Source organism: Melospiza melodia, chromosome 3, assembly GCF_035770615.1.
Source record: "Melospiza melodia melodia isolate bMelMel2 chromosome 3, bMelMel2.pri, whole genome shotgun sequence".
NCBI lineage: Eukaryota > Metazoa > Chordata > Aves > Passeriformes > Passerellidae > Melospiza > Melospiza melodia.
Window position 1 is genome coordinate 49,978,285 of NC_086196.1, and position 26,320 is coordinate 50,004,604.

Here is a 26,320-nt window from a genome sequence, read left to right on the forward strand (position 1 = left end):
TTAAATCTGAGGGATCCCTACCAAGACATCCATACCACTACTTATGATTCTAAAACATAGTGCTATTTTACATGGATGTGGCCAAGTATCCCTCAGGAAAATATTCAGAGAAAAGTACCTTGTGTAATATTGGTATAATACCAAGGTAAACCAAGGTAATTTTGATTCCATGACACTGCACAATGAAAAACACTCAAAAGTTCTGTGCAACTAAAATTCTTGCTAAATGTATTTCAACTAGCTATTTTAACTAGCTTTCAAGCTAGTTAACTAGTTTGCTGAGTGCTTCTTATTATTATTTCAAAAGCTAATTAAATAATACCTAATACATATTGTGTGAAAGTTCATTTGCAATCAAGTAGCAAAGACTCTTTGAATCTTATAGTTTCATCTAAAATGATTGTGCTCATTTCACATCAGTAACAATTTTAAATAACAAAAAACTCTTAAAAAATTGAAGAAATATATTTCAGTGCTTGACTGTCTTATACCTCATACACAGAAGATGTCATTACTCTTAAGCAGATATTCTGGCAAAATGGGACATTTTAAAGCAAAGCTATCAAGGGTTTGCAAATGCCCTGCATTCCAGCAGTGATGTGTATGTCTACCCATGCACCTGCTATTAACTTTGATTTCCTATTTTCTAACATACATTTTGCTTCTAAAAGAATTTATCAGGACCCAAAATTCATCTACCGATTTGCAGTTTTTATTTCCTTTTTAACCAAATTTTTCCATCTCATCTTGGGTCACAGCTTTCAGAAAAGATGTGATTCACAGCTTTACACTTCCAACACAATTTTTTCATATTGTCGCATACTTAGTGAAATCTTAGAAAAATTGTAATTGTGTTTATAAGTCATTACAGTTTTTCCTGTTTGGGCAGTATTTTACATGCATTATTGTAATTGCACTTGTAAACAACCAGGGCCAGCACAATGTAAGAAACGAGTCTGGAAGCACAACTGCTGGTGCCTCTTTTTCTCTGCAATGGCCTCCAAGTTAGACTGATGGCTCCCTGGGCTTTTTGCCAACACCACACACCAGATTTAAATAGAAAGAAGGGAACTAGACAACCTGGGGTCCAAAATTTAATTCTGACCTTATGTATAAGCTCTATGGGAGGCTTGGGCAAAGTAGAATGCTAATCTACCATATAAGGGGGGCACCACAAGAAAACTAGAAAAAAATCTAACCAGAAAAATGTCTTTTTTATCATGTGCACATTTTCATATTTTGAAACCATCGATCTTGAAAAAATAATCAAATCTTCATGTATAAACATTATGTTATTCTCAGAAAGTAATATTTAATGTACAGTGTTGTTACATGTTCACAGCCCACTTTCTTTCAGCATGAGCTAAACTATATTTTTTATGGCTTTAACCCACTTTATTCAAACCATAGACTTTTCTGTTTCATAGACTTGTGGGTTTATGGATCTCATTAACAATGAAATATGGACAGCATATTAGAAAGTAGATGTGAAAGTGAAGGCTGAAATGCTCTCTTCATTCCATCAGAATGGGCTCTATTTATATCTCCTCTCATATTTCAGATTGGAAATTAAGTATTCTGCTAAAACATATTTGATAATTGACTTCTTTACAGAAAGAGATATTTTTTAAAATCAAATTAGTGTTCTTCAAAGAAATACTTACAAGAAATAAACATTTATTTCTACATTTAAATAATACTATAATGTTAAGTCCAAAATGGCAAATGAGAAAATATCTTTATAAAATTTTGCAGATGCTGACTCATTTTACCATTTTCTTTGGAAGCTCTGTGATTTAGCTGTTTCTAAGAATTGCTTTTAACTTTTCAATGGAGAACAAAAACTATGGTAAACAGATTAAACTCTATTCCTGATTTTTGACAGTAAACTCCTTTTATTAATCAACTACATGCTAGTGTCATTCATTGCACTGGGATCCTTTGCTTTTAAGCACAAATATCTAGAAAATGAAGCTGCTAAATACCTATTGAAACGTTATTCACTATTAAAATAACTCAATAACTCTATTGAGCATAACTCAAGTTTGTAAAATAACTAAATAAATACAGTAATGAGTAAAATCTGTTTAAGCTATTCTGAGATGGGATCTTGAAAATTAGATGCTTGAATGGTAATTCTCAGAAAGTTAGCTTTACTGATCATTATTCTTAGAATATTTGTATAAGATATTCTGTTTATTCAGTCCCCTGCCCTTTCAAGAGAGAATTCCCAGGACATCATTAAGTTCTCTATTCTTGATACAGCTTGACACGACACAGATACACATGCAACTGAGAAACAGCAATGTTTTTCCACAGGGAAATTCAGGTCATCAAAACACAGGAAAAGAGGTTAATTTGAAGGCAACGAGGGAAAGTTGTGAAACTCTTATTTATGTATTCACAACCTCAGAAGAGAAAGAGACCAAAATCTTTCCTCACTATGCCCTTCAGAAGGATTTATTCTGGCTCAAACTATTACCAAAGGTACTACCGTGAATTTTGACAGAACAAGACAAGGAACTGATCTACAAAGTGGCCTGATACAAAAAATTTCAGCTATGTTACATGGATCTTGTGCTGGTTTCTAGCACAGCAGAAGGCATTGTGGGACAGTGCATGAAGTGCTTATATAAGCAGCAGAGTGACATAACTTTGGAAAGGAGTTGGCAACAGTATCAGAAGTCAATTCCAACAACATTCTGTCCACTTCATAAAGTGGAACATGACACAGTGTAAGACCAGCTTCACACTTCCTGCACTTCTGTGTGCACAGCTGATCTGCCATAAGCTTTGTGGGCAAATAACAAAATCTTGTGAACAACTTTCAATCAGCACAATACTGATAAGTAGCATACATTGATTAATGTTATGCATTTGGATGCAGATTTGTATTTCCAAAGAGCCACAACACAAATGAATCAAACAAAGGCCTCTAATTCAAGCAGAATAAGCTTAGAAGCACTTTAGAAACTTGTGTAACAATCCCTGTAAATGCATCTATAAACAAGTTGTTTCAACACTTCCTGCTCGGGCTTGATTTCCCTTATGCTGCTGCTGAATGACTGCCATGCAGACTTGAAGTACTGATCCTCCCAATGCTGAGCGCTGCACTATGTGCAGTAATGTATGACAGAAATAAACCCTACACTTCTGCTGTGTTCCATATTGCCTTCATTTCCCTGCGTCCTTTTTGTTACACAGTCAGCTACAAATCAAATTTGTGATGACTTTGAAGAAACTTGTAGGAGCCTGGACTTCATCTGCTATAAGGAATCAAATAATGGAACTGGGATCACGCTGGTTTTGTTATTTTGGTACTTGTGCACTAGAAACAAATGGATAGTAACAGGAGTGTAATCTTGAGATCAACAAAAAAATACTTCCAAGATTCTCCCATGGACTGCTCAAAGAAACAGGGAACTTACTGGAAATACAAGCAAGATTTACAGAATGAAGATATATTAAGGTTCTAACAATTTCTAAACCTTTTCTGCTTACTTTTATGTAAACCCACAACTCAAATAACAATTGACATGTGAAGTCTGTGCTACACATTGCTAATACTTGGATTGCAATTTCAGGCTATGAAATCAAAAATGCTCTTGCATCATTTCATGCGCAGGAAGAACTTTTTAAATGGTTCTTCTGCAGTAACCATCTAGGAACCTTCAATCTACAGGTAGAAAGGCAGAAGATAAGAAAGAAAAAAACCAGATTTGCGTAGAGTATATATAAAATATTTAAAAGAACTTCCAAATAGTTACAGAAAAGTGTAATCCAAATAGTTTTCACTGCAGTGAGTCACATTAGGTAACTTTTTTCTGGTTAGGTTTATATTGTTTATATTCTCCCTCAAGCAGTAATACCAAAATTTAATACCAATACAACTCACATCCAAAACCAAAATCCTCCTCAGTAAAAAAAATGAAGCAATGTTGTATGACAGGATTCACATTACCAATTTTTCATCAGATGGAAGTTTGGAAGCTAAGGAAGGAAGAAATCTGAGAATAATTTGCTCACTCTAGGACTGCAACCACTACAAAACGTCCCTTCAATTTTAATTTTTTGTGTGATTAGCAAATATAAGTATTCACACAAAGTATAGCACACAAAAAGCCTACACATTTACCCTGACCCTTAGCTCCTGTATCTGCAAAAAACTAATGTAGAATTATTTATCCCCAAAACATTCATCACAATGTTTCCATGAGTATTTCATGCTACATAATTATTCCAGTGCATACCTGCAGGCCTGTCAGTTGAGCTGCTGATTTCCCTTTGAGGCAGAGAATGAGTGCCAGAAATGCATTTAAGTCCTCCAGAGAGAGGCTACTGACCTAAAACAGATGAAAAAATGACACATTATCCTAAGGTTCTGAAGAGGACCTTTCTGAAAACTGAATCCTCTTGCTCAAGCACATGAAACTTGGAACAGTGACCTCAATGATGATCACCAGGAATGCATAATCTAGGAAAACACACAGGGAATAAAATACTTTCTTTCACAGCTTGAAGCAAGTGCATACCCCAATGCCTGTGTATAGGGTATACACATGGATTTCCACACACCAAACAAAATACCCACCCTTCATTTTTCCCTTCTCCACTTCCCTTGAAATTTCTTAATAACAGGAAATTTCTCCCTCTCTGTTACATCAAGCATAGTTAAAAAAAATATTAAAAAAAAATTCCTTTAAAATCAAGACATAGGATAAAAATCACCACAGTGAGCCACAGATATGATGACCATCAGGAATTTTTAAAATTGCTTACACATTTATCTGTTAAAAATTTCAAAATATTCTAAAATATTTCAATTACCTATTTTAACCTGAATTTCAGGATTTATCAAAACATATTTGACTTCTTTCAGGTTTTAAGGCTACTTACGGAAGCAGGGAAAACTTAAAACTAAAATGTAAAATGTTCAAGTTGGGAAAAAGAAATGACAAGTCTATATTGATGTAACAGCTCACTTTTATCCGTAAAGTGAGCACTTTTTCTGCTGTGAAAAAGTGTCTAGAGAGATTGCAGGGGCACATGATCAGCACAGAAGAAACACAGCGCCTTGAGAGCAGCTAGCATCATTCCATGACACCACCAGTGGAGTTCTAATCCTTTCCTTGCTCCCATAACACACTGTGTATCACACAAGTGCACCAAGAGCACTTAGCTGTTACAGCAGCTGAGGACATGCAGAGAGCTCCAAAGTGAGATCCACAGAGCATTACAATTCCCCATCATTTGGAACTTGAGGAAAGGTTTCTCTTGCAAAATGTGGAAATGTGCATTGTGGGTGTGCAGAACACTTAAGAGGCAGCCAGAACCTCTGCATTGCCTTTCTTTTAACAAGATAAAAATCATTCAACCACTATTCAGATTTTTGTTTTTAATCAAGACCCATTGCTTGTCCCACAGTAAAGTACTTTCTCCTCTATGACACTTAAATCTTCAATATGGCACAAGAACGTGAGGGATATGAGAAACATTTTAAGCTTTCAAAATGCTCCTTGGTATTCATTAACTCCACCTGTCTGCTAAGATCTGATAATGGCCCTCCTTTACCCTGTAATTCAAGTCAGCTGTCACCTTTGTGTAGATGGCAACAAGAGAGGTTTACTAAACCCGCACATTTCATGAAGTAACAGAAAAACTGAGTTTTATCTACAAACAATTCTTAATACCTGCACAATTTTGTCCTTAGAAAAGGAAATCAAAGGTTGCTTTCAGGACAACAGCAAGAAAATGCCCCTAACAGAGCAGATCAGCCAAAAATGCTGATGAATGTAAAAACACTTCTTCAGAGAAATATTTTATTCAGTGATCAAACTTGGTGAGTTATCACAGTTCCACTGCCAGATTTAATCCAAAATTGTTAGAGACTGAATGAGAAAATTCTCCTCTGTCTGGAGGCTTCACTGGTTGATTTGAATTCATTTGCTGCTTTGCTGACTTTAAAGACAGACCTAATATTTTATAATTTTTTCACTATTTTTATTTTCAATTTAGAGACTATTTGAAAGGTATCCTTGAAAAAAACACTTTTCAAACCAACACTCTTTTTAGTTAAGGTTTGTTCAATGGATTTCTTTTTCTTACTTAAAAAAATGCATCTGAAGTTTTCATTAAATACTTGCACATACATTCTGAGGAAGCCAGATGGGTTGATTAGTATGCTGGTTCCTGCAAAACCCTCATTTTTAGCTAAGATTCAATTATAAGTAATGAAATTTTAAACAATTTTATTTTCCCTCCTATGAGCTGAAGGAAGACTTCAGGCCTGCTTCAAGGCAACCTACAATTTCCTGAACTTAAATAATTTCTGAGGAAACAATTCACCTTCCTTCTCCAATAAAAATTTAAGACCAAAGTGTAAAGACAAGAGTCAGAACAAGCCTTGTTTTCTCAGCTATAAAACAAATGGAAGCAATACGGCCAGCTCAAAGCACGGCTACTGACACTCCTGCCCTCATGTTTTCCTCTCAAACATCCCAAGAGAACAAACAGACTATATCAGAGAAATAACCAAAGTTTAAAATAACTCAGCAGTGAAACTCAGCATTTTACTCCAAATCAATTCCCCAGTCTGGTTCCCAAGGTAGATTGTATCAGTGCAACTCCAAGGGCAGAAGAGAATCAGGGAAATGGGGAGGTTCTTGAGAATCTGGCACTGCCATGAAAAGCCTTCCATCAAACTGAGCCCTTTGCATGAGCTCTCTGCTGTTACTCCTGCTGAAACCAAGAGCTGTAAGTGTGATTTTGTCTGTTTATAACAGTGGCCATTGGATAATAAGTTCTGAAAACCATTTTCCTGACAAGCATTTTTTTCCTATTTTATTAATACCCTGTGATCAAGGTTCAGTAAATCCACATCTCTGCAGGTGTTCCATCCTGTTACTCCTCTTCTTAATCCCACTAAAGAAACCCTTCTCAAATAATTTAGTTATCATGCTATGAAAGGGTGCACAGAATAAATCAATAAATAGTGGAACATTTATGGTGGAACTATTCCACAATAAAAAGTGGAATAGTGATAAATGAAACTGCATTTTCATATTTTAATAAGAAAAACACTTCAAGTATGTTGAAAGGTAGGTACATGATATAGATCTTGTTGACCTGAAACTGCAAGGCATGAAATGATGTTTAATAAGTATTATCTTAAAAAAAAAGTCAATTTGTACTCTGTTATACAAATATTAAAGAAAAAAAAAGACCCACATGGATCATTTGTATAATTCCCATATGTTCTTCCTCAATATGTCATCTAAGTTTGAGTAAACATATGAAGGGAAATGAAAGGAAAATTCAGGGAGAACTTGTTTTCATGTATCACACACCAGTACAAATCTGTTATTGAGGAAATTGATGCCTAAACAAGCAAAACAAAAGACAAAACGCAGTTCAGTTAAGTGCAAGTGAAACTGAGCTTATCAGATTAGATAAATGCATAATCTGCTCATCCTCAGAGGGGAAAATCTGCTTGTGAGATCACCCTTGGAAATGTGGCAAGTACAGACAATATATTAAATACCTGAGAGAAAAGTAAATAATGAAGCAATATTGTATTTAATCTTGTGTCCCTTTTTATTACAATTAAGGTATGCAGGTATTTTTATTAAAATTAAGGTATTGCAGGATGCCAAGTATTTGTGATTATAACAGAAGTGCTACCTAATGATCCCTTATTACTCAGAATTTAATGAGAAGGGCCATATCCTCAATTCTGGCTTGAAAATTAGTAGACTGACAAGAAGGCATGAAAAAGTAGTCAGTGAGAGCTGACTAAATATTTATATTGTCTGTTTGCACAGTCTGCATAGTCACCTGAGGGAATGTCTCCTTTTGATGACACAAAGGAAAGACAAAAGGAGCAACCCTAATTTGCAAACAAGTCCCAAAGAGCAGGGGAAATCCCTCAGTTTATATTCTCTCTGCTAGACTGCCCGAGGGGTTTTGTCATGGGCACATGAGAGTTATGATTAGCTACTAAAAACCCCAAGTATTTCTTCAACAGGATGGTGCATGCTAAGTGGAGTAATTAAAAACACTGTAATGCAGTACTATTAAATTTGATCAGCTATGCCTACAGTAAGGATTAAGAGGAATGCCCAGCACAGGCTAGCAAAAACCCTTTATTTGTCTTTTGCACTTGTCAGGGCTGACAGCCCTGACTGAGGGAAAAGCAACCATCCCTCTTACCTGCACCATAAGATAGGCCAGCAAGCAGCAGAATCCTGCAACAGGTGCTTCCAGAGCTTGGAGCTCTTCCATCTCATCTTGGAGGTGAAAGCATGCCAGAAATGTGCTGTACCGTTGCTTCTCCACGTCAGGCCCCTTGGCAAACCACAGTGTTTTCAAACTAGGTGTTCCACCTACAAAAGAAATCCATTATTTTATTTTGGCAGCAACAAGATGAAACATGTCTACCTCATTACAAATCTGAAAGGAAATGACTGCTCTGGCAGGAAAGGAAATGAAATGCTCTTGGCACTTGCCAGGACTACAGAGTGAAAAATAAAATGTATTTGACAAAACTTGCATTTGAAAAAAAAATTAACAAAAAAATGGCCTATAATTTAAACCAAATTTATTGAATACAGGCATGTTTAAGCAGAGTGGACTGAATTCAACTCTTAAAATAACATAGACAACCTCGAGACAGCAAGAATTCAACCTATGCAAGGGCCAAGTTTGCCTGCAAGTGTGTTCTTTCCCTTGGGGATGGACAGCATTAATTGAGGCTCACTTCATCGTGAAACAGTGATTCAGTAGAGACCCACCAGGTCTGTTTTTCTCTCTCTCTCTGCTGGAGTTAACATATCAGGGGTCCCCAAAGGATGCTCACACTGCCTCCCTCATGATCACCTGTTTCAATGACCACCTCAGCCACTCGGTGATGAGCAGACCCTCCCCACCAGGCACTGTGTGGGTCTGGCTCCTCTGCAGCACGTTCCAGTTTGGGAACAAAAACCAAGGGGATCTGGTGTTTTTCCCTTCCTAAGCTACTGTATGAAACTCCACTGCAAACACACACAAAAGATCTGTCATCAGTTATGAATAATGGATCTTTCCAGACTTTCTCTAGTATCATTCATGCTTGTCTCTAAATCCTTAATATTTACCCCATGCTGCCATCTCCCAGCTTGTGACACGTGTGGGCTAATGCAAAATTTGCTCCTCATTTAAATTACATTTAATCTGTTATCAAAATAAACACTAAGGCACGTGAAATAACAGAACAGTGAACTGGTTATGCCTGGGAATCTCAATAAAAGACAGAATCGTACCATAAAGTACGGCTGCTTCTGTAGTTAAATAAAATGAGGTGTGAATTTTAAATGTGCACTAATTAAGCTACATTTGGTAACACCTCTTCCTTTTTCATGTGACATGCAGCAGCTGCAGACCAGTTAGGAACACTTGGTGATAATAAATGGTTAAAGTGACAAGGTGCTGAAATCTACATAGATGATGTTTATTTAGCCAGGAAAGCCCATTAACCAAATGGTACTAATCCTTTGGAGAGGGGGAAACCAGAAGAAAAGTTAGCACTCTCTTTCTTTATCTCCCTGATGGATGTTTCCTTTACTATTTTCGAGGCTAACTCTCCTGTCAAAAGTTCTAACCATAAAAAGAACTACTATCAGAAAATCCGTAAGTTTCTAACCTTATTTCTAAGGGAAATGTATTATTAAGAAAAAAACCCAATTGCTTGATTGGAGGTAGAAATGCAATAAAAGAGATAAAATAAATAGTGGCAGTGAGTGGGGTAGTATAGACAGCACAGTAAGACTCACATTACTGGTTTTGAGATTGGAAATTGCTGCCTTAAGAAAAAAAAAGAACAGCAGAAACTGACTTCCAGGAAGAAAATTAAATATAACATGAATGAAACAAAAAAAAAAGCCAACTTCTGCTACCAAGCAACCCTGATGTGTGAGACAAGCTGTATATGGGTAAACTCAAATTGTTTTGATGGTTTCTGCACATGAAGAGATACACCAAGAATCAGTTAAAAGAAAAGTTCTCTTTTGCATCCAGAGGCATAGCTAAAAACAGAAATCCTTCTTTCTTCAGAGTAAAACCATTAACTTCATCAATATTCAAGATTATAGATCTATATTGAGAGAGCTCAACAAAAAATTCAAGACATCTCTTCCATAAACAGTTTCTTCCACTTTCAGAAACATCTACTTGTCCCTGGGAAAAAAGGGTACTGATAAATTATGAGCTATTTACTGTGGGAAAGAAAACCTGATGCTGTCTCCTTTAGGAACACACCAACAAAAGGCACTTTTTTTATGAAGGGTTCTCTTCTTCAAGTAACAAAATTCCGTGTAATACCCAAGACTAATCTATTAAATCAAATGAAAGATAAGTAAAACAAAGAAATAAATATCCTAAAGTTTAATGACTGTTCCACCATAAATGCAGTACACAGCACATCTAAGATTCATCTCCAGCAGACCCTCAAAATGTTCTCTGCTTTACACACATCCTTACTACATTATTTACAATAATTAGAAAACATTTCTGAAATAGAAATGTACTTGGAGAGGCAGGAGTTTTCTGAACATGTCTATACATTTCCTAAATTAACCTGAAAAACAACCAAAACTGAGTAACAAAAGGAAAACACCCCAAAACATATTTCTATCTACTTCATTGAAACACCTTTACAATAAAGACTAGTAATGATAGAATTACCTGTTGAGGTTGTAGGAACCACAATTTCCCATTAATTACACAAACATATGCAAACATAATTACTCTCAACAAGCACAAAATTGTGTGAAAACCATATTCAGTTCACTATGTGAACTGCAGTCCTCAGGAACCTCAAGAAGAGGAGCTTTAAAAAGACCTCCATGGAGGTGAGAAATTACTTACCTAAACACAAAAACTGACAACCCATCAATTAAATACAAAAAAACATGGACAAATCACTTTTTACCTTTTCCTTTATATTCACACATTTAATACAATTATCATATAGAAAGCAGCATGAGAAACAAAAGCACTTCCAGAGACTACATAAACATTTATTTAATCTGTTTGAATTTCAAGAATCGATTTATGGATATGCAATACATGCAAAAGTTGTGGAATGCATTAATTCTATTATATAATTTAACACAACACCTAAATGTGATCCTCACACTTAAGTTGTAGCAAATTAAGTTGTAGCAACTTAAAACACATCATTACTGTGTATATAGATATATAACAGTAAATGTTCATGTATATTTGAAGTAAAGACTATTGAAATTTTATTTTATAAAACCACTAATAGAACATTAATACTTCTTCATTTTTACATGCTCAAGTAAATACCAAGCAATAAAAATAAGTCTATAAAAATGTTCTTGCTAGGAACACTCGACAGTAACTTCTCAACAACCGTGGCCAAAAAACTCAAATGCCAATTAAATCTGACCATTAAAGACAGAGACAGCTTTTTGAACTTAAACATATTCATGACACATTCATGAAGGATGTAATGATTTGAATACTGAAAGTACATCCAAGCTCTGTGGTATGAAGCTACAATATCCTATGCATGTCAGAAATAAAATGAACAGCAGAATCAATACATTTCCAACAAAGACTTTAGAACTTTTTCTGTTCCACATAAACTGCAGACATATCAAATACAGCTGCTATGTTCACAAAATATGGATGTGAAACAGTATTTTCCTAGATCATGGATCTTATAACAAACTTGATTTGCCAGTGACACTTTCTATCAATATAAGTGCTGCTCTGTCAATGAGTGTAAATCATGATCATATTCATTCAAATGAAAAGAAACATTCTAGAAGGAAGAAAAGACACAGACAATGCAAGAAAGCACAGATGCTAATTCAGAAGACCGTTTCTCAAAAATAAAAAATCTAGTTAATACATACTATATTTTAAATATATTTTAAGTTACCATCTTACTTACCATCCTGCCTTTAGGATTCGATATTTTGTTTTTTAAAAAAGCTAATATTCAATCTATCACCTGCAACCTTTCCAGATGCAAGGCAATTCTGCTGTTTTATACACACACAAGTGTGTGTAGGTTAAGTTAGTAGGAATTCTACTTCTTTTTTAAGATTGATGCAAAATTTAAAGTATTTATCATTGTGTACATTACAGTTTAAAGTTCACAGTTTCTTTAGACTTTTTGATCTAAATTAAACTGGAAGAGAGTCAGGATTTTCCATATATTCTCAGTACAGCTCTAAGGTAGTTTTGATGATCAGGTTATCAGCTTTAAAAAAATATATAGAGCCTTCCTAAATTAATTGCACACTTGATGATTCAAGTAGGTTTTTGCTAAAATTATTTTTTATCTTTTTGAGTAACCTGATCTTGATTGACAGCCTTGAACTCTAACTTCCTAAAACAACTTTAAATTTAGCTCTAAATATGATCCCTGTCTGAAAAATGTGATGTGCTGTTGAGAACCTTATTTGGTGAATTAGAGAGTCATGCTGTGGAAAATCAAAGACGCATGAGCGAATGTAAGGCATACAAATATGGACTGCAAAAATTTTAGAAAAATATTTGTCTGCTGAAGGAATGACAACAGAGCACTAAAAATAAACACTAAAAGTCCTCCTCCCATTTTTTAATAGTCTGCTTGAACAGTCTTTCATTACTGAGTTAGTAAAGATTGTATCTGAGAAGATTCTGTTTTTATAAACTCCACTTATGTGGTTGCTATAAACAAACACACTTAAAATCCTGTTTATTGTCAACAGGAAGGTGGGTTCTATGTGTTGTATGTTTGCAGAGCTATAGAACCAGAGTACATGAGATTAAGTGCATTCTCCAGAAAGGGAGGAAGGAAGTATACTATCTGGGATGGAAAATTCCACAACAATAAATATAGTATATTTGCTAGACAATTTGAAATGTAACTACACAGGTATGGTTTATACTTTTAGTTTTGTTTCCTTGTTTAGCAGCATGTTCCCAGTCCACTGTATGCTGAAATAAAACATTTGCACAGCACCAACTGATGAATTTTCAATCTGCATACACATATTCCATTTGAAAAATTCCACAGCAATTTCTTGCTATCACAAAGCCAACTAGATAATCACTCTCCTAATATTGTGTCAGGGGTACTGGACAGTGAAAGCACTGTATATCAAATAAAAACTCTTTTGTACTTAGTCTATATAACCAATTTCTTTCTGAACAGTCCTTTAAAAAGGATTTTGAAAAGGATGATATCTAAAAAGCAACTGATTTTCCTTCATCTTTGATTTCAAAGACTCTCATTAAATATATGAGTTTCAAATATGAAGATAAATATTCAATCTTTGGATACTGAAAAAGAAAATTTACTATAAATTTACAAAGATGCGCCTGCATTTCAGCTTCTGTATTTGGATTTGGATCAGATCAGCACAAAGACTGCTACAGAAGGATGTAGGATGCCCAAGGAAGATGTGCTGGTAACTACTCTCCAAAAGCTGAATAACTTTTGGATAGTAACTAGATAGTAACTTTTCTTAACAAAATATCAATGCTATTGTATATCAGTGGAAGAAATACATTTCATGTGAAAGACTAGAAAAATCCCTGAGCTGCTGATCCATTTGCCAACAGATGACAGAGAGGGAGAACTGTGAGATCAAGGATGACTACAACTGCATGGACAAATGAACACTTAGAACAATTTTCCCCTTGACATAATAAAATTGTTTACTTCCCATCCTAAACTTACACTGCATGATACAATTGTGTATATATATATATATATATATATATATATATATATATATATATATATATATATATATATATATATATATACACAATTATATATATACAGTACTCAATCTTTTCACTAAAATGTATGATACTTCCTCATAAATGTAACACATTTCTCATAACTCCAATTTCACTAAGAGTGCTCATTAATGTGTTTTTTTACCAAAGGGAAGAAGATAAAACCACACAATATACCTAAGAGGGCAGAAACAGCTTCAGAGAAACAGCCCATTTTTTTTTTTTTAATTAAAAGCTGGAATCTCTCTCTGGGTTGTCAGAGATGATATAAAAATGACTCCTTTTTACGTTCTCCACTGTTCTCATTAACACAATCTGTCAAACAGCTTAACGGATGAGTTTTAACATGGCCCCACACACCATTTATCCTGGCCTCAGAGCAGTATTTAGAACTTCTAAGAAATTGTCTGCATTTTAGAACTGATATTTGAATTAGCACTGGGTTTAACAAGACCCAGCAAAAACATGTATCTCAAAGCTGAATCCTACTATAATTACAAAAGGTAATTAAAAGCGACTACAAGAGTGCAGCTCTTTAGGTCCTTGTTCTCCACAGTCATCCTGGATTCTGTATCAAATATATGATGGATTGTCCAACCTCATTTTAGTGAAGTGGTTCTTTCAGTTTAGATTAATATACATTTTTATTCTACCTGTAAGAGAAGGTTGTACAGGTTGGATCAGGTCTGGCTGCTTGAGAGGATTTCCAAAATAGACAAACCACTCTTTTACCGAAGGACAGGTTCCACCTAAAAAAGACAGAATCGGATCAGTAAGGCAAATGCAAGTATTGACACTACTGTAACAGCTGGGATAAGCTGTGATCAGGATTCCAAATAGAAGGCACTTCTTGATGACTTGTTTGCTCAGCTTTAGAAACAAACCAAGAAAAAATTGTTTCAGTATCTTTATGACAAATCATGAGAACAAATAAAGAGAGTTTCAATTACGTACTATAAACATGAGTTTGGGCTGGGGAACTGCAATCAAAACTGTAAATACAAGAGTCTGTGGAAAACATTCTGAAACAGGCCTAGGCCTTCCCAGCCCAAGGCAGCTCAGGAAGCTCTGGAGGCATGTGGCATAGCTCAGGGACCTGCATGAGCAACCTCAGTCTCTCAGCACTGTTACACTGCCACATATCCAGGCAGAGCTTAATATGATTCACCTTCCAACTTGCCCTGATGTTTCTTGTGTCAGGGTTTGAGCCAAAATCTTAATAGGGAGGCCTTGATGGCTATTTGAAAGCAATGGAATCATCCATCAGATGCAGAGCTTTTACAGCCCATTGTTCCAGACCTTTTATCGAGCATAAAGGAATTGTTTATACATAATACTTCAAGTGGCTTTCCTAGCTCCTAACCTGAATCCTGCTCAGCCCCTCTATAGATGGCTCTTAAATTAAAAACTTGACTTCAGGAATTGTGCATCTAACTACTTGATGCTTAAAGAAACCCAAACAAACCAACCTACAGGAAAAAAAAAATCACGCATTTGAGTATTTTTGAAATGCAGACTATCCAATTTACAAAAACCAGCTCAAAATCATTCAAATGCAAGTCTTCAATAAAAAAACCCCAAACAAACATAGAATCAGTGCTGCTATCAGGTATTCTGTCCAGATTTTGGTTATGGTACCCGTGCCATAGTGCCCTAAATTTCTTCCCTGTAATCTGGTAAACAGTATGAATTAAAGAGACTTAGCTAGTCCTGGGCACTTGGAGTAGAGTTTTCAAATATTTCCTTTTTTTCCCTCCCTTGTCCCTTTCCAGATTCACAGGATTGCATCTCTAGTTTCTTCCAGCTCTCAACAAATACTGAAGCCATTATCCTTTAAAAATCCTGCCTTTTATCACCAATTTCAAACTCCCTAAAATTTACTGCACAAGTATTTTTGATGCCATGTGAATCCTAACCAAAACTTCCCCTAGATTAAACCAAACCTTTAGATTAAAACAAACCTTTCCAACACTGTCCTTTCCTTGTCCACTCAAAAAGGTTTTGTCACACAATTTCCTGATCTCACTCATAGCTCAATGCTGGAGATAACTGTTGACATGAATGAAAAAGTAGTGTGCTATGGTGCAAGGGCAGAAATTCCTCAGATGAATTTCTAATGTCGGGGTAAGAGAAGGGGAAAAGAACACTACAAAATCTGTTTTACAACCCTGCTTCTTCCTCCCTTCCCCATGGACCTGCAGCACAAACTCCCAATAAAGGTGAGGGACTGAAGAACCAACACATGGAGTATGACGGCCTGTGTTACACAAGACGTGCCATGCCTATCTATTCAAAAACCAATGACATTAAAAATAAAATTTAAAATGCCTACAGTACAGGGGGAAAAAGCCTTAAACTGTACATTCCAATAGCTGAATAATCTCACATCTTGATTATAAATCATTGTCTATGATAACATTATTTCATGAACAAAACCCTTCAATCAAATAACCCAAAGTAACTTTCAGAAACATTCTGATGTTTTAACATTCAGTTTTAAGATTTAGTGTGTGGATTACTCTGCTTTGTTCAATTTATTCAGTTCACTCAGACTCCTAAATTTTAGCCTGGTTTCTTAAGGAGGCAAACCTAATGCAATTAGGACATCTGTCTTATAATTAACTCATGGATGCACTGGTCTCCTTCAACTAAATCTGCCAAGGGAGAAGTGATTTCAAAGATTTCAAAAGTCCTAGACATTTTGTGAAACTGAAGACTCACCTGACAGAGGGATCCTATTAGGGCACCAATTGAAAGAAAGGCAGCAAAGTCAACTTACTGTTGTATCCAAACAGACTGAATGGCAAATCAATACACAAATACCTGTAGAAGAGCTAGAGATGAGAGAAAAGCTAGATGGGATTTGGGAAGAGCAGGAAACAATAGGGAACATGCTTAGGAATACCATATACTGCAGGAGGGCATTGTCAAGGACATGAGGAGAAGTTAAGATGGTATAAAGAAACATGGAAATAGAATAACTTCGCTGGTGAGGAGCATTGCTCTTTATGAGTTCCACAAGTCACATAAATACATATCAAAATGTGTCTTGATCCTAAATACCAGTGAGAGATTATTTTTGACATCAACCATTGAACTCATGCCCAGTAAAAAGGGAAGCTGAAGGAAAGTCTACAGTTTCACTCTTTACATGTTTGTGAGTGTAGGTACAGGACATAGTCCCACATCAGCTGAGAGCTTTTCATTACTATAGCACATTAGTAACAAACACATCACTGTTCACATAAATAGCCAAATAAATATAGCTGAAAGCAAGGTCCTGCAAACTGACAGCCTATGAACATACCAAGAACAAAGTGGAGATATGATTTCTAAATGTCAACCCTCTCTGCATGGAAATGTCTTGGGGAAAAGAAACCCCAACTTTTCCCCCATAATGCATATAAAGAATATCATCAATTAAATAAAAAAAAAAAAAGCAGTTCCTTTGTTTAAATAGATTCTGAATGACCTGTGAAAGCACTGCTTAGGCAGCCTAAGGAATCTTCAACTATGTGCAAACCACAAGAGAGTTGGAAAATGCTGTTATGTGTGTTCCTCTACACCTGCAACAGCCCCAGTTCTCCTGAGCAGTCACTGGTGATAACTGGCAAAAATTCTGCTAAGGGACTGGTTTTGACAGTGTCAACGCAAGAATCAGTCTGGCCTGCTAATGTTAGAACTGGGAGTGATGCCAGGACTTCGAGGAGCTGGCCACGGGCTCAGGCTACATTACATAACCTCCTAATTGGCAATGGACATGCAGGTGCAGGTATTTTCATGGACTGCGTTAGTGCCAAAACCTGCTGGCTTTGTTCTGAACCCTTTGCACACATAAGAAAGCTTGGCTGGCCTATCAGGGTGTATTATTTACTTTTATTTCCCCCTCCTACTTGAATTTTTCCAGAAGTACTTTTTCTCAGAAAGATGCTAAAGTGTTGACAATTTCTATCACTGTATGCAATATTTCACATACTGATCAGAATGGCTCAGTTAATTATAAGTGCACTTTTGAAATAGACAGACAACAAATGCCATGTTGTCAAAATCAGCCCCCTATTTATTTCTGTAGGGTCAAAAATAAGGCTGTGATTCTCCATCATTTCCATGAGTAAATGCACAGGCACCACACACCAAACTATACCAAAGGCAATGTTATATAAGCAATTGTTTCAGCAGCTCTGCTATCTTTTACAGGCAGGCACTGATTTGCTCATTCCCACTCCCTGCCATTCCCTCGGGGTGTTTCAGCACAGCTGCTTGTGGCTACACAGAGCCAGATGGGGAAACAGACAGGTTAGTTACCTGACTACAAAAAAGGCAGGGAAGAGAGACAGAGGCTATTTTCAGTTTCTCAAACTAGGCCACCACACAGCTGCACAAACAGCTGCAACAGCACAACTGAGACGATGTGCAAGGATTGAAATGAGTGGCTGTGCAAGAAAATTATTTAAAGTGGCACTGATAGGAAAAGCAACACATCCCACTATGGCTTCAGGCAAAGTGGCATGGTAAGGGCCGATGGCTTCAAGGGATATGACATTCTGCTCCTATGGATTTGTGGGTCTCCTAAGCACCCTTAAAAATCACAATCTAGACATTCAGCACTAACAGTCTTTTTTTCAGAGTAGGGCAAACAGTTTACATTAGCTTTAACCTGCTCTTACTAAAACTGTAACCACTGCTTTTACTAACTTTTGGCTGCTTTGCCAATTAATAGTAAGTAAGTAGATCTGCAAACTGCAAAGAGGTCAGTTTCCACCATATTTTAATTGATGATATTAAGGAGTAAAAAAGAGGATCACTACACATGCATGACCACGGCAAACTGGAACAAACATTGTGTAGAATAAGTCAAGTTAGCTTCAAATGTGCTACATTAGCAGCTGTAAAATGGTGGCAGACTCCACATGGACTAATTTAATTCGTTGTCTTGTTTCAGTAAACTCTTCAATAATGCTAACTCAATGTCATTCTACCTTATACTACGACAGTGTAGACTACTTCTTCCCATCCTATCCCTTATCAAATTACAAAAACCAATCAACTTGATCTCATCTGAGGGAAACTGGCAAAGGATTCTACTTTGTAAAGAACAAAGTTTTGTAGGTCTAGCAGTGAATCCATAAAAACTAATGCTTACACATACCTATGCATTCCAATACAGACTGTGACTAATGATCTACACTCTTGACTCAGAAGCAACTATACACTGGAATAAAAAAACAACTCATGAACTACTAGGAAGTGACATGGTTAAAGTAGTTAGAGGTAGACACATGCATTGAAAATGCAGATTTAATAGAGGCACCCATGCAGACACAATCTACCTACCTTTCTGGAAGGGTTAAGGACTGATTTTCTAAACTATGACTTAGTTTAGAAAATTATCACTAGAATTGGAAGCCTGAACTGAGAATAAATAACCCATGCTGTCATTTTATTGTAAAATCACTTCTTTAAAAGAAGACAACTCTCATTAAAATTTCATTTTCAATATGACTCTAAATAAACATTTCTGTATTTCAATTCTAATCTTCTCTGAGTACTAAACCCACTGTAACACAAATGCTAACCTGCCTACTACCCTGCCATCCTGCACCAACAACTGTTAATTAGGAATTTTGGCCTGGGTGTTTCTGAAAACATCAATGAATATCCTGCTGTTCAGAAGAAAAAGTAAAACCCAACCAAGTTATAATTATATACAAAATTTGGAGGCAGTACACCAAAAAATGAAAAATGACAGATGTGCATGATTACTGCTGGGATTTTTGTTATTCTCTCCAAATTGCTATGTAAACTCTGATTCAGTTTTTCCTATTATGGCACAACTTCAACCTCTGGCTGCTGAGTGAAATCATGTACGTAATTACCTTTTTGTGCCTTTCTAAGCAAATAGTTTGAATATTAGGTTTGATGGCGGTGCACTTTCATCAATAAAATGTAAAGTGATTACCACGGAGAAATCAACACATTCAAACAAATAAAGTTCAGTACACTTTAAATTTTCAACTCACTGGCTGAAAGACACTGTAAAGATAACACTTAACTAATGGAAGTCTTAAGAACATGAAATTGGTGCAAGGATGTGAATAAAGACCTCTCTGTCTTCAAGGAGATGAATGCAAGCACAGATGTAAGTACCTGCTACCGAATCTGTTTATACCACTGGATAAGGAAATCATATTTTCTAGAACCTGGATGAAAGAACTAATAATAGCTGGCATGACTACCTGCATTTGTATTATTACAGTAACTGTATCTGACTGTTCTGAAAATTGCAGACTTAAAATCAACAGAAGGTAAAACTTTAACAGTGAATTATTGTTCTGTAAAAGTGTATTGCAACTCACTAATTCATCCAGAGCCACACTTACCCAAGAACATTAGGTTTCATACACCTTCAAACTTTCAAAAATCTCATAAAGACCATTGCTTTGCTCAATTTTTTGATCATTAACAACTTTCACAACTTCCCATTTAGCAAGGAAAAAAGCTCCAATTTTTAAAAATCACTTTAAAAGCACTGAAATGGAGCAGCATGTAGAAAAAGCCCCACAATTTCACATTTTCTCTTACTTCCATAAGAATTACATTTCAGCTGTTCGGAGTTTTTATCCTAAATGCGTTTTCTATCCTAAATGCTGATAAAGGCACTAAAGCAATGAATTCAAGATTTCATATTTCAAAATTGAAAGTACAATGGTGTAAGTGGTTTAATCCTTACCTTTTCCAGATTCCAGCAAGATAGAATAAATATGCTGACGAGCAGGGCGGTAGATAAGTGCCTGTCCAGGAATCTCTCTATCAAAGTCATCTTCCAAGGAGTTGCTGCAGTCAATCTCTCCATGACTCAGGATATTGAAGATCGAATAATTTTCAGATTGGATATGCTGCTCTTTAGCTAACTGTTAGTTCAAAGAAGGAAGAAGGCATTATCTCCAAAGTAAAGAATAAGTAAAAAGTAACAACATGTATTCACTGTTTGAGGAAATAGATATTTCTCTATCAGTAGAACTGGAGGGAATAGCCAGGGAGGGAACAAGTGCTTTTTCAAATAACACCAATATAGTTTATTTTCATCTTTTTGTGGAGAGGAATCCCCAGGAAAACAGTCATTACCTTTCTTAGCCCCTCCTTTAATTCTAAAAATTTAAAAGCTTGAACAACAGTTTTCTAGAAAGTAATTATTCTTAAAATTAATTCTGAATTCTAGCATAGCTGCCCTCCTTTGGTCACCTGAAAATGTATCTTCCTTCTTTAAACAGTGAGTGAAGGCATGACAAAATGCAAACTTCCCATTTTATCACAAGATGAACTATATAAGACAGCTGTATTTCTTTCCTGACCTGACTTGGTGTAGTTTACATTCTGGTAAAATTAGAATACCTAATTTCACCATACTTTTACTTTGCAATAGCTCTCCACTGTGAAAAGAAATGCCATGTACTCTAGTGAGGAAAACCAGGTCTGCAGGCATGTTGCTGAAAAGCAGAATTAACAGCATCACCCAGGCTGCACATTAACCATGACTGGATGCAGACACATCGGGCTACAGCAGCTGGCTACAGGCAGCCTCAGTACCAGCAGGGTCTGCTGGTGTGGAACAGCCTAGGTGAGAAAGCAACAAAGATGCTCTCAGCATCATTCTGTGCTCATCAGCACAGAATTCCAACCAGTAACACTGGCAATCTGGATTGGTCAAGTGCACAGACAGACAGACTTTCTACTGTACAACCCCAGACCAAAACCTGGGGTGTTTAAACAGCTGAGCAGAGTGAGTATTTCCATGGGGTGCCACTAACAAATTCTCCAGGACCTGTGCCCTTTGGTGAGCAGGCACTGATGTTTCTTTGCTCTACATTCCCTGCGTGTGTTGTGCCAGTTGTACTATTTGGGTTGTGCCATCCAGCTGAAGCTACCACAGATTCTTTCACCAGGAGTTACTGGACAACTGGCCAGAAACAAATTCATTTCTGCAGAATTCCAGTATCTGCAAACCTGGGAACTCAGCAGGTCACAGCTGAAGTCATTCACTGGGTAATTAGTGATCAAAAATAATTCTACTAAAATGTCATATTTTCTGTGTACAGTGCCAATCAACAGAGCACTTATACAATAAATTAAAGGTTTCCCTGCCAGAAATACTTCAATATTCCTAATATGTGTAGACAATGTAATCCCATCAAGTATACTTTTGTATAAAATAAAAACAGAACATCAAGTATTTCTAAGCATGATTTTAATGAAGCACTGAACTACTGCACAGAAACCAGATGAGACCATCAACAACACAAGCTTATTGCAATTTGCCAATAAGCTACATATCCTTCTGTACTAAAAAAACTGCAAACTGATTTCAAATGTACTGCTGTATTCAATGTCTGTATCTTGAAAAATATTTCTGATTCATACCTACAATCAGCTAGAAAGTTATGCTCTTCTGAGAGAAACAGCAACGTGAGGCTGTGCCCTCATGGTGGGAATTGAGCTTTGTGTGCCATTTACGTGAAGCTCAGACAATGTGCAAGGTAAGCAGAACTACATATGGGTTCCAAAATATGAAGCAAAGCACACACATTACATATACAAATATTTGAACACTTGTAACAAAAACAAAAGAGAAGTTAACATGTCTAACATTTTGACTGTAATTTCCTTGGCCCAGGGATTGGCTTCATGTAGGATTCTTGTAGCAACAGGGAAGCGTTGTTCAATGGAGTTTCTAAACATTATTATTTTATTAGAGCAGTAGCTCAGCATGATGCTTCAGAACTTCAACCCTTCAAATTAAAGACCAAGCCAAGAAATAATGACCATTTGTCATAAAGACCACATGGTACATTCTCTTAAGGAATAAGGATATTGCCACTATTGTCCTGGCCATAATCCAACCTAGATAATTGCATTCTGGCTGTTTATTCCTTGCACTTCAAGCAGAAAGAGATTCTTCAACACTTTATTATGATGTATGGCTGCTGATTTTTTTAAATATCTTCTATTTAACTACAACAGTAAAAAGTGATATGTACTGTAGCTGTGTGTGGTGAATATAAAAACCCAAATATATCTACAGTTTAGCTGAAATGAGCACTGCATTACAATGCAGTTATAAAATGTTTTATAGTCTTTTTAGAAAGCAAAATGTAAATTATATTGTTACTTTACAGTAACATGAGGAAACAAAAATAGTTTTAAAGAAAATGCTCAAGATAAGCAAGAGAAAGAAAAAGAAACTTCTGTGTTTGAAGTCTACAAGGACCTAATAAAATAGGGAGTAACAGATGGCTAATATAGGGTCTAAAATACACTTCCTTGTATAGATTTTTTTAAAAAATCTCAATATGTTATCTTAATTGCCACGAATTGACAGAATTGTACTCTAGACTTACTGTTATACCATAAATTCTGATGCAAGGTAGCACATTTTCTATTAGCCAGGTACACCACCCTAAGCTAATATATCCAATTTCCCAGAGTGACTCAATCTGCCATACCATATCTTACCCCCACATCAGTGCATCCCTGTCAATGTGGGATGCCATAACTAAAACTTGCTACTGCACCCCTGCCCTTTGGGAATTAATAAACACATTGAAGTGCTTTTGGGTCATTCAGGGACAAGGAAAACAAGGAGAATTCAACCTGAACCAAAAATACAGACTTATTGCATTTGACACTGTCCTGTACAACATCCTTGTCCCTTAACTGGAGAAGCATGGATTTCACAGATGGGCCTCTTGGTAGATGAGGAACTGGTTGGATGGTCGCACTGAAAGAGCTGTGGCCAATGGCTCGATGTGCAAGGGGAGGCCAGTGCCAAGCGGTGTCCTCAGGGGTCATACTGGGACCAGCACAGTTTAACATCACTGCCAGGAACACGGACAGTGAGATCAAGTGCTCCCTTGGCAAGGTGACACCAGGCTGTGCGGTGCCATCCACATGCAGGAGCAAAAGGATCCACCCAGAGGAATCTGGACAGGTGGGCCTGTGCAAACCTCAGCAACTTCAACAGGGCCGAGTACAAGATCCCGCACTTGGGTCGGAGCATTCCTGACCACAAATACAGGCTGGATGGAGAATGGATTGAGAGCAGCTCTAAGAAGGGCTTTAGGGTGTTGCTGAGTAAGCAGCTTGACCTGTGAGCTTGACCAGCGACATGCACTAACAGCCCAGAGAGCCAGCTGAACCCTGGGCTGCATCCAAGGCAGCGTGACCAGCAGGGCAAGGAATGGGATTCTCCCTGTCTGCTCTGCTCTGGTGACACCCTACCTGGAGTGCTGTGCCCAGCTCTGACATCCCCAGCACAGGAAGGACTTTGACCTGTTGGAATGAGTCCAGAGGGCTGCAAAAGTGATCAGAGGGCTGGAATATGTCTGCTATGAGGACAGGCTGAGAGAGCTGGAGTTGTGTAACTGGAGAAGAGAAGGCTCTGGAGACACCTTAGAGCTGCCTTCAAATACCTAAAGGGGGCTACAAAAGAGCTGGAGAGGGACTTTTCACAAGGGTGTGTAGTGACAGGATGAGGGGCAATGGATTTAAACCAACAAAAAGTAGGTTTAGATTAGATATTAAGAAGAAGCCCTTTGCTGTGAAGGTGGTGAGGCACTGGCCCAGGCTGGCAAGAGAAGAGCTGGATCATCCCTGGAAGTATTAAAGGCCAGGTTGGATGGGGCTCTGAGTAACCTGGTCTAATGGAAGTCTCCCTGCTCAGGGCAGGGCTTTGGAACTAGGTTATCTTTAGTCCCAACCCCAACCATTCTATAACTCTATGACATGATTCTGCAGGAGTTTCCATGTCTCCACCATAAGCAATTTCAACTTCTGCATTCTTAGCACAACTACCTTTGATACCTCCACTGCAAGGCACAGCCAAGCAGATCACTGACCACCTTATGGCTGACCTGTGGGTTCTCAAAGTAAAAACCAAGTCAATACACAAATTATATTAACAAGGGAAATCATATAATACATGGGAAGTATGTTTCTGTGTCCAGGTGCTGGCCTAGACAGGAGCTGCTCCCCATTACGGGACCTAGCCGCCATTCCAAAATGAGAGAAACTACATTTTATTAAATGTGCTGCATCTGTGATCATATTAATGCATGCAATAATCATAACTGGAGCTCTACTTAACAGACAAAAGATTCTTGCACAAGCAAATTGAAATCTATAGGATTGATGTACCCATTACTAACTTCCATTAACTAGTCATGGCAATGAAGTGATCATTAAGGTTTAAAAAATAAGTTACCTGAAAGATTTCTTTATCTTGACAGAGAGGTGATTGTTGTTGAAGGGATAACATTTGACAAATTGTTTCATTGTGAGGAACCCATGGAGACTGCTGCCCAGGCAAAAGGTAGGAGCTCACTCCTCTGCAGAGCAATGTCTTGTCTGATCCCAGAGGTAGAATCTCTTCCAATTTTTTCAGGCTGCTGTAAGAGCATGGAATTTTTGAGATGTAATCTGCTACAGACAGCAGTATGTCTGCTCTTCTGCTGTAGCTGCAGTTCCTGTGGCGACTCTTGGTTAAACATTTGTTCCAAAATCCTTCCAACATGCTTTCTGGAATAATATCATTGCCAAGCAAGCACGCAAAGAGAGGAAGGTGTGTCACACTAATACCCAGCACACTGCAAAGGACTTCTCGAGAGTACATAACAGTGACCAGTCTGTCCAAACGGAGGTTCTCAATGGAAAAGTAGGGACATGTGTCATAGATGAGGTAGTCACTATCTTGCCCCAGAATTCCTATACATTTGTGCTGCAAACCATATGCAGCCACCTCAAAGTCTGCCTCTTGCAACGTGCAGACTGTTTTTTGACCGAGTGATTTCAGGGCATAACGTGTAAAAGTAGGCAGAGCTGAAGGAAGAACAAACATTTCTCTCCCTGGCTGTCTCCTGTAAGTCTTGATAAACTGAAATAATCTGGCTATTTCCTCAGTATTCTTCATCCTCCGTTTGATCCACTCATCTCTCTTTTTCTCTTCTACCACCCCATCGAAGTAAAACACCAACTTGATACCAGCTGCCATAAAAGCATTGATAAAATCCTCTAAAACAGCAAGGTACTCTCGCCACTGGCCACCGCACACCCAGGATTCTGGAGTGTACCAGCGTCTAACACAGCTCATGGCATCTACCACGATAACAGGTGGGCAGTCAGGATGATCAGTGCGATGCTTTTCTGCCATTTGTCTCAGATCTACCATTTGGCACGCATGTGGGCATACTCTTGCCACAAATCCCTGCAAGCCTCTAACACCCATGGCTGATCTCCAAAACTCACAGCAGTCTGAAAGAAGAGAAATAAAAACAATGTTCTAAGATGCAATACTGGAAAACAATGAAATTCTACAATAATACTTTTAAAAGCTGCTTGGAAACAGAACTGTTATTTTTCTGCATTTGCTGATAGTTCATTGCTGTATGCCAGCTTTTAACAATTTGAAAGAGTTTACATCCCCTCTGCAAACCGAACATAGGTAGTCATTCATTTTCCCTTCCACTTC

At 37.2% G+C, this 26,320-nt stretch overlaps 1 protein-coding gene across 1 annotated transcript in view; it reads right to left on the reverse strand.

Annotated features, from left to right (window-relative positions):
• Window positions 1–26,320, reverse strand: part of FAM120B (family with sequence similarity 120 member B) — a 48,133-nt gene that overhangs the window by 21,146 nt on the left and 667 nt on the right. Inside the window, exons 2-6 of the mRNA XM_063151692.1 lie at window positions 25,058–26,103; window positions 20,531–20,711; window positions 14,454–14,549; window positions 8,209–8,381; window positions 4,251–4,343 (exon numbers count right to left, since the gene is read on the reverse strand). Of these exons, the coding sequence (XP_063007762.1) occupies window positions 4,251–4,343; window positions 8,209–8,381; window positions 14,454–14,549; window positions 20,531–20,711; window positions 25,058–26,077 (1,563 nt within the window). The 5' untranslated portion in view covers window positions 26,078–26,103. The remainder of the gene's footprint in view (window positions 1–4,250; window positions 4,344–8,208; window positions 8,382–14,453; window positions 14,550–20,530; window positions 20,712–25,057; window positions 26,104–26,320) is intronic.